General features: G+C 42.9%; 1 protein-coding gene across 2 annotated transcripts; it reads left to right on the top strand.

Moving 5' to 3' along the window:
- The first annotated feature begins 253 nt into the window (after positions 1-253).
- TMEM100 (transmembrane protein 100) lies at positions 254-7,008 on the top strand. Of its 2 annotated transcripts, XM_052658359.1 has the most exons (4): positions 254-291; positions 1,712-1,807; positions 4,197-4,339; positions 5,833-7,008. In XM_052658359.1, the coding sequence occupies exon 4, from the start codon at positions 5,898-5,900 to the stop codon at positions 6,300-6,302; it is 405 nt and encodes a 134-aa protein (XP_052514319.1). In that variant the 5' UTR covers positions 254-291; positions 1,712-1,807; positions 4,197-4,339; positions 5,833-5,897; the 3' UTR covers positions 6,303-7,008. The 2 variants fall into 2 exon arrangements, with proteins under 2 accessions (XP_052514319.1, XP_052514318.1); XM_052658358.1 differs by lacking the exons at positions 254-291; positions 1,712-1,807 and having other exon boundaries at positions 4,143-4,333.
- Positions 7,009-13,686: the final 6,678 nt, after the last annotated feature.

Here is a 13,686-nt window from a genome sequence, read left to right as displayed (position 1 = left end):
CAACTGGACTGGGGGATGCCAGAGATCAAAGGTGTGGTGATTGGACAGAGGGCCAAGAAGAACTGGCATCTTCAGGGCTGCTGAAAAAGAGCCAACTCAACCCCAACAAGCAAAGCAAACTGAAAGTAAGCATGAGTGAGTAATTGAATGCACGTGGGGATGAGCCTCCCAAAATGAAGTCTGTGCTTTCCCAAGGAGGAATTTCCAGGTCTTCAACAGCATCTACCCAATGGCAAAATCAACACGTTTCCCTTTCCAATCGAGAAACTGAACCTTTGGCTTCTACTAAAGGTAAACAAGCAAAATCTCCTCTTGGTCATGGTACGCTCCATCTTCCTCTTCCACTTCTATATCCCCCTTATCTAAATAACTTTGTTTCTGGCTCGTTTCTAAGTACAATGAGATTTTTGCCCCTAATTTGGGGAAATTTTCTCCAAAATAGCAGTGTTCCTTAATTCTGCTTTTTATAATGTCTTTGGTAGAATGTTGGCTCAGTTGCTTAGAGATGTGATTTTCCTGTGCACCTCCATTTCTGCGGTGCCTTCCCACCCTCTCATGAACGGCGGCATGACAAGACCTCTCCTCTGACTTTAGGGATAGAGTCCACACAAGGCACCAAAGAGCATTTCACTATCAGCTGATCTCTTCTTCCTTTACTTCCCTTATCACTTGCTTGTGATGGTGAGAAAAAAATAAATTAGTTTACCTTCCCACTGCCCACCTTACATACTTCCCCAACCCCAGACCCTTCCAGAGGGGTAGGACAAGAATTGCAAAATTCTTTTCTTCAGATTCATAGTCCTACAGAAGAATAGTCTCAGAATAGGGGCTTTGGATAAGGAAAATCTTGAAAATGAAAGCCTGAATGAGGACACGAAGGAAGAAAAACAAAGGAGGACGCCCTGTCCAAACTTGGATCCCTTTTTTAAAAAAAATTTATGTGGATTCCATTTTCATAGAGGGAAACGGAGAAGAAAATACAGCAGCACTTAAGGAATTTCCTCCCATCAGTTTTTCTCCGGTCCCTTGACTGTGTTTAAGCCTCGCCGAGTACTTTGCCTACGGTCCCTGGTGTAGTGATTTGCATCCCCGTCTCTGGGTGGCTGTAGGCCAGAGCTGGCAGCTGTCTCAGTCCAATTCTGGCTAGGAAAGGTAAGGATCTCTGGTTTTTGAAAGATCTGGAAGAGAAATGTGGAAATCTTTGGAGGGGTGAGGTGGGATAGAAGGATGCAGATTTAATTCATGAATTGGAAGTTTTCTGAAACACTCTCAAAGCTTAAAGGAATCTCCTGGAGCCTTGTGTTTAAAAAGAACCAGAAAGATTTCCTCTCCCTTCTGAGGAAAGGCTTGCAGAAAAAAAGGCTAGTTGCTTTATAGATGAGATTTTGCATCGGGGGCAGGTGTTTCTTAAGGCACCCTCTGGAGGGTTTAATTTCTAATAGGCACAGAGAGGAGGGAGAAAAAGTCATTCAAAGACTTTTGATCACTAGTAATTCTCTTTGAATTTGAAGACTTAAAAGTCATTTAAAACTGCAGGTGTACTTGGGTGTAATGATAGGTATCTATTCTTCATTTTTTTTAAAGTCGTCATTTTTTTTTTCTGGACTGTTTTTGATATGGGTCATTTTAAAGTCTTTATTGAATTTCTTAAAATATTGCTTTTATTTCATGTGTTTTTTGTGTTTTTTTTTTTCCTTTTTTTGGCCTCCAGGCATGTAGGATCTTGGCTCCCCAACCAGGGATCGAACCTCTACCCACTGCATTGGAAGGGGAAATCTTGACCTTTGGACATCCAGGGAAGCCCCAGGTATCTATTCTTGAAATACAATTTCTGCTTTATCCCAAAGCTTTCTTCTCTGTATCAATCAGTGCAAGTCATCAGCTGTTAGAATCTGAACATGTGCATCTGTGTGTGCAGGCAGATGCAGCTCTGTGAATAAGAATTAGAATTCTGAAGCCTGAAAAGGCCGAGGAGGGCTTGGGTGTTAGGAGCAACACAGACAAACCGACCCTGCTCCCAGCTCACAGACACACTCTCTGCCCCTCCTTATAAATTCAGCCAAGAGCTTACCAGTTGCCTCTGGTTTCTTTCTGGGAGAAATTCAAATCATGTACCTCTGACTTTGACAATGGGGAAGCATGGTCTTCAGCAGGATAGGGTGATATTCAGAGCTTCAGTGGGGTCATTGGATTATGCTGTGGGGAGGGAGAAAAGCCCCCCTGCTAGAAAGTAAAGAGGAATTGCCCCCAAAGGTCACAGTTTGCAGTGGAAACATAGCTGCTCTCATATGGAGCTCCTCAAGAATCCCCAGTATCCCCATCCTCCCAGGGCATTGCTGGCCAGTGTTTAAATGCTCTGGTTCTAAGTACCCGTTATCTCGAATACCAAGCAACAGCACTCCTCCTGGAGGAGGGCTGTGTCTCTTTACAACCACATCTTTAAAGTCTGAAGACAGTGGTAGCTGAGGCCCTCCAGCCCAGCTCAACAGGCTGGGCTCCCTGACTCAGCAAAGCCTCTGAAGGTTTTTAGCTTTATTTCTTTTCAATGACAAAACACTTCTCGCCCCTGTCCCTTTATGACAAAATCACTAGGGCCTTATTTCTAGACTAGGCTGGAAAGAGTGAGCTCTGGTAGAACGGAGGTGAGGTGTCTGAGAACATCCATGCCCTCCACCAGCAATTAGAGAAATTTAACTCAAGAGAAAGAAGGAAAACAAATCTCCTTCAAGATGTAACTTATATTTTAGTGTTACTTGTATCAGTTGAAAGTAAGTTATTAAAACTTGTACAGACTAAAAATAGAAGATGGATAGCTTTTTTAATATAAATTTATTTATTTTAATTGGAGGCTAATCACTTTACAATATTGTAGTGGTTTATGCCATACATTGACATGAATCCACCATGGGTACAGAAGTATAGGATGAGCTTATAAGAGTCACCCAGTATGATCTCATTTTTCACTCCAAAAGACACATGATCTCATTTTTCGCTCCAAAAAAATCTCATTTTTCGCTCCAAAAGACAATCTGTGGCTTTCAAATTTTAAATAGCTCATGTGTCGCTTAAAGTCCATTTGGCAACAGGGGGTGGGAAATAGACCTTTACCTTTATTGTTTGAGAGTATGATATATCCAGTCATATGTATTTGAATATTGAAAATATTTCTTCCTTAAAGTGGGTCGAGGAGCAGAAGATTAGCATCAGCCAGGATCAAGCTACAGACCTACTGAATCAGAATCTGCATTTAACAAGCCCCTTGCATGATTAGTGTGCCCGTTAAAGACTGGAGTTAAACCAAGAGTTTCTCTCTATGACGTTTGTCAGATTGCTTAACGTTTCTGAGCCTCAGTATAAACTGTTTATAAACTCCTTTGTAAAGTTGTGAGCATTAGTGTTAATGCATGCACCTTGCATGTGATGTCCGTGGGAGGTGCTCTGTAAATGAGAGATGGTGATGATGACAATTTCAGTATGGCCAAGGCTACTCACTTCCTAGCACTCCCTTCCTAGCAATCATGTTTAAATCAGAATGACTGGTTTTCACCCTTAACCACAAACATTTGTATCTTCCACCCTCATTCCTAAATGAATTATCATCCAATGAGATGAGCGGGGGAGGGAGGTATTAAGCTTCAGATGGCCAGCACACACACACATGAAGAAAGAATACTCGGGAAACCTAGGCACATAGATTTTTGTTGGCTTAGAGGCTGGATTCAGCTGCCCGATGACTTCACAGCTGTTCCCGCAGCCCTAAAAGTGTCTGTCCCTTCAGCCCTGTCCCCTCAGCTGGGTCTGCAACGCTGACTCGGGGATTTTCTTGTGAAAATGCCTGCTGGGCGGGGGAAGATTTGGAGTCTGGCTGGGGAAAAAATGAGTAATGCAAAGCAGTGCACTCAGTAAAGGCTGAAAGAGAAATAAAAGTAAAAGCTGCCTCCTGTCTCTGGGGACTCGAAAATGATTCTGACTTATCATGTCACTGAGCAGAGCTGGGGGAAGCCAAAACTCAGAATCTGCTGGCAAGGAAAAGAAAGAAGAAAAAAAAAAAAAAAAAAAGGCAGGGAGGAGCAAACCGGCAGGGGAGGAAATAAAAAGAGAGAGGGAAAGACAAGCGTCATTTAGCAAGGGGTAGAGTGAAAGAAAGAGCTCAGGATCTAAAACCCACAGCGTTTTCTGTCTTTCCTTCTCCCCAGAGATTGCTGTCCCGTCACTTTACTGACAGAGGTGCTGTGACAGGCTGCCTTCTCAGAAGTCCAAGAAGAAGCTCAGACTGTGATCCTTCCCTCTCAAGTCCGGGGATCTCCCTGGTAATGGATTGCTTCTCTCTGAGGTACATGTAAGTATAAACCTTTGGGGGACACAGCCTCATTTTTAAGTTAGCTGAAGTTTCATCTTTGGGTTGAAGGTTTTTTTTTTTTTTTTCCTTTCAGACAGAATCTCAAATATCCTTATATTGATCTAGCCAGTCATTAAGGTATCTTGAACAGCAGTGATTTATTTTGGTGACTGAAAGTCTCATGCAAATAGACAGCTCTAACTTTCAGTTCATTGGACAAGAAGTGATATTTTGACCTCCCAGGGCAAGGAAGAACCTGTGAGGTCTGACTCTGGGGTTGAATTAGTTTTCAGTGAGTATTTAATATGATCAAAGTTGTCATCTCACTGAAATCATCTCCACTATCTTCCTTTAAATGCTTTCATTTAAAGCATAACTGTAACTGTTCAACCATTCAGCTACTAGATCACTTCTCAAGGGTGAAAGAGAATGACTTGCCATGCCTGAACAAGACAGGAGTGTCCACTGTTTTCTCGGCGATGGCATTTCAACCAGAGATTTTTGATGGAGAGTTTCAGATTTCCTTCTGAAATGTTCAGGTTCAAAATATTTACAAAGATGAATCACATGACGTTTTTGTACACTGGAGCATGGGGTGAAAGTGAGCTTATAGATCTTTATTGAAAATCTAGGATGCTCATTCTTTTAAAACAAGTGGTACATATAATGTCAAAATTCCTTGTTGGATTTAATGGAAAATTTGTAAATCTAACTGCTAATTAATAGTTGACCTCTTCTTTAACATAAAAAAGCACAAAATTATTTCCAACAAAATTGTTGAATTGTTTTTCTTATTTTTCTCTTTTCAAATACATCAAAGGATATTGCCACATTTTAGATCACAAATCCTAGCCTTATTATCACTGAATTTTTGCCAAACGCACTCCCAGCATGGACCCAGGATGCCTGCTTCATTGCATTTAATAGTTAAAACAATGAAGACTTGTTGACCATCAGTTGATGTAGAAAAATATCACTTAAATGCTGGCTGCTGGTCTTGACATTGCTTTGGTGCACAGTGAATGGGCGATAGTTTGGAAAGAATGCATGTTACGCCCGGAAACACTGGCAGCGTCTAGGTTGCTGTGAGTGTGGAACGGACTGTGCGAAGAAGTGTTGTTTATAACACGCTAACCTCTTGAATGAGGTTGTTTTGGGATTAAGATTAAGGATTCTCTGTGTTTAGAGGAAAGAAAGCAATAGACAAAGCAGAAAAGCTTGTAAAACATTTGTAGACTGCCACAGAGTATTAAGCACTGTAAAGTGCTTTCTGCTTATATACCTTCCCTTTCTTTATGGCTCTCTGCTTTATCTTGCTTTCTGCCCAATGCAAAGAGGATGCAAAAGTTGGGGAAAAAATACTTTCAAGCTGATTTTCACAGGCATCCACGCCTCCTAGAAAAGAACAGAACATAGTGGTGTTTCCCCAGGTCTTTACTACTACTTGTGGGGCTCACTCTAATGCGTTCAGCTGACATCTCCTGTCTTCACAGTTTTTGCCCTGAGGAGACCACCCAGATCTAGTCTGTGAACTCAGCTAGGAGACGCCGCTGTAACAATGACAGACGAGCCCATAAAGGAGATCCTGGGAACCCCAAAGTCTCCCAAGCCGGTAGCAATGGAAAAGAATGCCAATGGCGAAGTGGTGGTTACCATGGTGCCCCTGGTCAGCGAGATTCAGCTGGCGGCCGCCACCGGGGGCGCTGAGCTCTCCTGCTACCGCTGCGTCGTCCCCTTCGCCGTGGTGGTCCTCATCACCGGGACGGTGGTCACCGCCGTGGCGTACAGCTTCAACTCCCACGGCTCCATCATCTCCATCCTGGGCCTGGTCCTTCTGTCCCTGGGACTTTTTCTGTTAGCGTCCAGCGTTCTGTGCTGGAAAGTGAGGCAGAGAAGCAAGAAAGCCAAGAGGCGGGAGAGCCAGACAACTCTGGTGGCGAATCAGAGAGGCTGGTTTGTTTAGGACCGAATGAGACCAGCTGGGACGCGTGACCTGAAGGACCTGCTCTCACTTCATCCGCCAGGGCGCCCAGGACCACTGTGGGGAGCACGCACTTGGGACGGACCAGAGGCACGGGTTGGCCTGACGGCGGAAGGTGCGCAGGGCTCTCGTCTGTGAGCAATGACTTCTTTCTTCTACGACAAACTTAACTCCAAGGGCTATTCTAAGACTGAAAATCAGCATTTCCTCTGTATTAAATATTTTAGGAGTCATGGGAGGCTCGTGGCATTAGACATTTTGTTGGAAAGTAGGCCAGAAATGATGAGTTCTGGCACACCAGTGACCTGCCTCCAAAGGAGATAACCCACACTATTAGGATGTTATATCCCAAGAATGTTCTGCTGAGAGTCTGATCTGCTTTGGACTTTGCATTCACTCATGAAATTCTGTGATATTTCTTTTTCCCAGAAAGTTGATTCTCTGGCATCTGTTTATTTTTCATGTTCAGTAAAGCATCACTGGTGGTACTTTTCTTGAGGAATACACTAATTTTTTTTTTTTAATGTTTTAACATTGGACAGTTCTTACATGATTTAATGATGTATCAGATCATTAAAAAAGGCAAAATGTGTAGCTACTAGATCACATGGGGGGATAAATTAATATTAAAATAATCCTATACAGCACTTTTGATGATTTTTATATTTCATGTAAAAATTTAAGTTTCATGTACAGTTCATTCAAAATAATAAATACTCATTGCTGCTGAAACTCCTTACTTCTTTGACTGTACCAGGTCCCAGCTGCAGCATGTCGGGTTCTTTGACTTTCATTGCCCCATACGGGTTCTTTTTAGTTGCAGCAATCAGGATCTAGTTCCCTGACCAGGGACTGAACCCAGGCCCCCTGCATTGGGATCTTGGAATCCTAGCAACAGGACCACCAAGGAAGTCCCTGCTAAAACTTCTCAAATGCTTACTTCTATTGTAGTTATGTTACTGCGGTTACAAATTCCCCTTCTTCCTTTGCCTCGGCAACATCTCAGTTGTATTCCTCTCAAATGTTGCTTCTTCCTAATTTAACTCAAAGATTTCTATTTTTGTCACACTGTTTTTTATAACTTCTGAAAAATAAGAAGAATTATGTCATTTTAAAAGATGTCTATGTCATTACAATTAGGAAATCAAAGCCTGGGGTCTAAAATTTTATAATATGTTGTCAAATATGTATTACATATGTATTAGTTGCTCAGTTGTGTTTGATTCTTTGCAACCCATGGACTGCAGCTCACCAGGCTCCTCGGTTCATGAAATTCTCCAGACAAGAACACTGGAGTGGGTAGTCATTCCCTTCTCTAGGGAATCTTCTTGACCCAGGGATCAAATCCAGGTCTCCTGCCCCGCTTACACTTTCTTTACCATCTGAGTCACCAGGGAAGTCCTGCATATTTATTGAATTTGTGGTTAAGTATTTGCATACCATATTTTTGAGCACCAGCTATATGCCAGGCATTGTGTAGCTTCTCAGACTGCTTAGCTGAGTTAGTTATAATGCAACACAAATAAGGTTACTGCTTGAATTCTGTGGACAATGAACAGCTAGGACTCTACACCATAACTCTAGCCAGAAACATCCCTGGTTCGTGTCATTTAAACTACATTAAACTAGAGTGGAAAGATAGACACAAAGCCTTTCCTAAACCTTGGAAAAACAAAGGAAGCCTAGCATAGCACTTTTGATGGAAAGTGTTCTATCAAGGACTTTAATTAAATATTTGAGCCCTCTGGCACTGCGTGGGCCCTAGAGCTCAGATGGTTTTTTTAAGGGGAGACACCTGGATGACCTAGTTTCTCCTGGCTTTGAAGGTCAGGTGGCAGAAGTTTGGAGTTCAGTACAGTGGAGTACATTACAATTATCTTAAACACAGGCAGGTCCACCCTCCTCTGGACCAAATGAAAGTATATGGCATTGTGTTTATGACAGTGCAAGGAATATTGTGTTTTGATGTGTTCTTTTTTTTTTTTTTTTTCGGCCCAAAGATATCCAAAAAATCCCCTCTGCTTGATGAAGAAATTTCTCAGACTAGTGTTCAAGGTTCTGCTGTGTCTGATCCAAACAGATGTATCCAGCTTTCACTCTCAACCTGAAAACTCATATGAGGTAGCCAGACCACCCAACTCCCTATGCTTGGATCAGACATCAAGTTTCCTGCCTCCATGTATGTTCAAACCTCTGTTTTCCCTCCTACATAATGCCATCCTTTCCCTCCTGCATAATGCCATCCTTTCCCTCTCCAACTCAAACATACCCAAACCCTGATTCTCACTACAGCCCCAACTTAAGTGCAGCCTCTTCCTAGAGGTTCCCATTTATCTGAAAGGAATTGCTTCCTCAAGAGTCTCTACCTATACAGTCTCTGATGGCAACTTTCATTGTCTACCACAATAATGCCATAAATGTAGGGTCCTCTTCCAAAGCTTCTTAGAAGTACATAATGTGTCATATATGTTTAGACCCCCTGTGTGATGCCTAATAAAATGTCCTTCCCAGATTAGGTACTCAACAGCAAGTGTTTGCTAAATGAACTAAATAAAAATCAGAGCGCATTGAGTGGTTTATCCAGAATTAGAGTTCATTTGTTTTAATCTCTTAAAAGAAAATTCTTTAGTTCCTGCCTCTCCCAGAATAAGTCATCGTCCTTACCCTGCCCTACTGGATGCTCCTGGTCCAGGTGAGTATGTACTACCTTTGTGCTTCTCCAGCTACACCTGCCCTTCCAAATGCTTAAAAAGTAACCTTGTGAATTATTTCAGGCCACCAGGGGGCCTCATGCTGCTACCCGAGAGTCCCCAAAGAAACCCCATGGAATGACTGAAATTGTAAAGACTGAAAGAGGATCATACTGAAAATAGTGATATCTCTCCTAGATGTGAGATGTTGGAGAAGATTCTCCCCTGAACCCACCCCTGCCTTCCTCCCCAAGTCACTTTGCAATGGCTAATTCTGGGTTCTTCTAGTAAGTACAGGAAGGTCTTGCCCTGTTGAGGGAGGCTCCAGTCACATTAAAAAGGTCTACACACTTGCAAGACTGTAAGGCACAGCCAAGTCCTATGTACTGTGGCTCCCAACTCCCGTGAGGAGGATAAACCCAGACTTGAATCATGGTATCACAAGTATCTCATTACGTATGTCTGTAATGGCGAAGGTTTGCCTTTAAAAATGGTTTGATTATCTAGTGATAAGCACATGTTAAATGCATGCATAAGCATGATCCAGACATATATGTATTGATGAGATAACCTGGCCCAACCCTGGAGCATCAGAAACCAACTCTATCACCTAGCAGAACATTTCCTAGACCTCTCACATACCAGAATGCACAGGAACAACCTTTAACCCCATTGTGGGCAGCAAGTCTCTGCCCAGATGAGAACCACAGCCAGCAGAGAAACTCTGCTTGCCCCACCTCACTATCTTAACTGATCTAGGGAATCTCACCTAAAGATGGCAAGGTCAGGAGGGTCATACAGGTGGCTAAGGCCACATAAACCCAGGAGAGCCAAATCACAAGTTCCCAGACCTACCCCTCTGTTCCACCACAGCCCTAAGAGACAGAGAGACACACAGACAGAGATAGAGACCAGGATTTGCACCGTATTACGGTTCTGATCTTGGAAGTTCTGGTTATGAATCCCAGCTTTCCTGTAAAACTAGTTTGATCTTGAGAGGTTACGCCTCATCTTTAAAATAAGGTTAATTTTAAAGAAATGATTTAAGTTTTGTCAACTATAAGGTACTACTCTGTTGAAAAAAATTGTTATTTATCTCTCTAATGTTAACCTCAGCTTCTTTCTCTATTTATTTTCTCAACATGCCATCAAGAATCAAGCAAACCCCTGTTTTGGTTAAATGACTTTAATGAGTCACTTTTTTAACCTTGACATTATCCACAAAAGTTTTCTAGAACCAAAACAATCTGGGGAAAACCCCTGTTCCAAAGGGAAAACCCCTTTCCAGGACAGAAATCTAAAGAAAAGGAAAAAAAGTAAATTCCTTGTTCCTGATCTTTGGGCCACAAGGGCATTAAAGTGACTTAAGGCTCATCTAAGGAATTTGCAAAGGTACTTTGTTTGCGCTTGACTTTCACATTACTCTTTGACCTGGTATGTGATGGGCCTCACCTGTACCCGACATTACTCAGTATTCTCTGCCACACTTTGACACTAGAAGTGCACGTCCACCCTGCTCTCAGATAAGCAAACTACAGTTCGCAGAGGGTAAGTAGCTTATCAAGTTTTCATGGCCGGTGGGCCTTGTGTCGGACCAATTTGCTGGCCAGAGATTATAGTTACCCCAGGCTTATGCTTAGCTGTGGCTGATATCATTTCCAGAATGATAGGAAAAGGAGACCAAAAAGGTGTTCTTACACCTATTTTCAGAAAACTTTAAAAAATAGTATGCATAGAGAAAAGTGGAATTTCACACACACCAACACACACTCATACAGAACCTGGAGAGTCAGATGAATAAACTGAATACTGCAGGTCCATCCAGTCATTATCTCTCCAGGAGGAACCATCATCCTCGCCTCTGACACACGAGTAGCTCTGCCTAATCTTTAACATTACATAAGTGGAAACATAGGGTGTATTCCCTGCGCCTGGCTTCCTCAGTGAAATATTATGTTTGTGAAGTACATCCATACTGCTGTGCGTCATCACGAAGAGCTCGGTCTCATCGCTGTGTCGTATTCTTTGTATGAATACACCATCTTTTATCCTTTCTGCTGTGAAAGGCATTCAGATAGTTTCCAGTTTCATACATATTACCGCATGAGAAATAGAGAGCCAGTGTACCGATGTATGATGCGGGGAACACAAAGCCAGCACTCTGTGACGACATAGAGGGGCGGGGTGGGTGGGAAGTGGAAGGGGAACTCAAGAGGGAGGGGACCTCTGTATGCCTGAAGTTGCTTCTTGCTGCTGTATGCCAAAAGCCATCACAGCATTGTGAAATAGTTACCCCCTAATTTAAAAAAATAATAAAAGAAAATAGATAGTACCTGTGATAGCCAGGCTCCTGAGTGGCCTGCCTCCTGCATTATCTCAGGATCTGTGTAACCAACAGAACGTGGCAGAAGTGATGGTGTGTCGCGTCCAAGATAACCATCTTGGAAGATGCTGAGGCTTCACCTTGGTGCCTCTCTTTCCCTCCTTTCTTTGGGGAAAGCCATCTGTTGGGAGAACACTCAGGTCACCATGGAGAGGCTGCGTGGGGAGACACTGAAGCCTCTGGCCAGCAGCTGGACAGAAGCTCTGAGACCTGCCAACCTCTACCTGAGTCACCGTGGAGGTGGATCTGTGGTCCCAGCTGCCAGTTTGACCAAAACCTCCTGAGAGACCCTCAGCCAGGGTTGCCTTACGTGATTATATGACTTGATCGGTCCTCAGCACTCTTGTCTCCTAGGCCTTTTCCTCCACCAGAAAACAAAACAAAAATAAGATGAATTTCACTTATTGCAAGAAGGAAATTGTACTGACAAACACCATGGACCCCAGGCACTGCACATACTGTGCTTAATGGGTGAATTGGCCCTTCATCCGGCTAAGTCATTCGCAGATTTCTGAGCCACAGAAACTGTGAGATAATAAATGTTTGTTGCTACAAGTTGCAAAGTTTTAGAGTAACTTGTTATTCAAGAAGAGATAACTAACATTGTGCTATTGTGAAATTTCTTCTACATGATTTTTTGCTTACATACATACACAGCTCCTAGGGTGAGAAATACCTAGCAGTGGGATCCCTGAATTAAACAAAGGATAGGCTGTGTTCAGCTCTAACTGCCAGTTTTCTAAAATGACTGAATCAATTTATCCTCCTACCAGCACTATAAGAGAGTTCTGGAAGCTTTACACCTCCATCAGTATTTTTACACTTGCATCTTTTCCATTTTAGTCATTCCAATGGGTATAACATTTGCTTTTAGGTATATATTTTAGAAAGGGAATGCTCCACAGAACTTGGGCTGTGATAAGGCAGAGCAGGTTCAAAATGGGAGAAGAAATTAGAGTGTAAATATAACATTTAGATCTGGGCTTTGAAAAAGCAAAGCAAAGAGACAAATTCTCAGGGAAGTGCTCTGAGACCAGGAAAGCAGACTGGAGGCTGGCGTTTAACTCACAGTGTGAACAACAGTAGTTACTGGGCACTCAGTATACTCTAAGAATTACTCTCTGAGCTTTGTTTGGATGCAGACTCTCAGTTGATTTTCACAACAACCCAATGAAGTAGGTCCTATTATTACCTGTATTTTATACAGATGTGGAAACTGGGGCACAAATTAAGCCAAGTAATTGAGATCATGGCGTAGGCGAGTAGGATCTACTGCTTAACTGCAATGCCCAGACAGCCAGGTACATAGTAAATTCTCAATACCTGATTCTTGAATAAAGTCCCAGCAGAAGCTGAGGCACAGAGGAGCAAGAGTCCCAGCTAACGCTGAGGACCAGCTCAATAGTTTGGACAAGCCAGGACCGAAAATGCAGATGACCTCTGAACCATCTGCCACCAGAACTTGGGGCTGTCTGCCACATCTCCCGCCACCAAAGCTGGTACTCTGATCCCTGGCCTCCTTGAGTTTCCTGCATGGAAAACTCAAAGCTCTGAATATCAGCCAGCCTCTGCCTGAAACTGGGGGGCAGGGTATGACAGAGTTCATAGCCGGAAAAGATAACACACTATAGGGGAAACTGAAGATGAAGGCGATGACTTGAGATGGAGAGTGGACGAACAGTTAGCCAGGTGCGGGCAGTAAGAGGGTGAACCGGGGTGCTTCCAGAGGGAACCTTGGAATTGCAAGGTGGATTCTTCACCACTAGACCACCAGGGAAGAAGACCCCTGCTTTTACCTATCTTAAAATTAATTTTAAAACATGGCTGATGTACGATTGAGTTTTTAAGACACTGAAAAGTACAGAAACTATGAGAAAGTCAGTTTAAATGGGATGTTGGTAGAAAAAACAGCAGTTCACCTTAAAAGTGAAATTGCAAACACTAAGAGAAAATGAATTGACACAAGAATTTGTATTAGGCCCTACCTGACAGGAATCCACACCCTCCAAATCCATATACATATTAATGTTTTGCTCTTTCAATCAGAGATTCCTTATGTTCAGTATGGTGGTGGTGGTGGTGGTTTACTCACTAAGTCGTGATGACCCTTGGGACACCATGGACTTTAATCTGCCAGGCTCCTCTGTCCTTGGGATTTCCTAGGCAAGAATATTGGAGTGGCTTGCCATTTCCTTCTCTAAGGGATCTTCCCAGCCCAGGGATCAAACCTATGTCTCCTTCATTGCAGGTGGTCTCCCGCATTGCAGGCAGATTCTTTACTGCTGAGCCACCA

This window comes from Budorcas taxicolor, chromosome 19 (genome assembly GCF_023091745.1).
Source record: "Budorcas taxicolor isolate Tak-1 chromosome 19, Takin1.1, whole genome shotgun sequence".
Classification (NCBI taxonomy): Eukaryota; Metazoa; Chordata; class Mammalia; order Artiodactyla; family Bovidae; genus Budorcas; species Budorcas taxicolor.
This window is presented reverse-complemented; position numbering and strand designations above follow the sequence as displayed.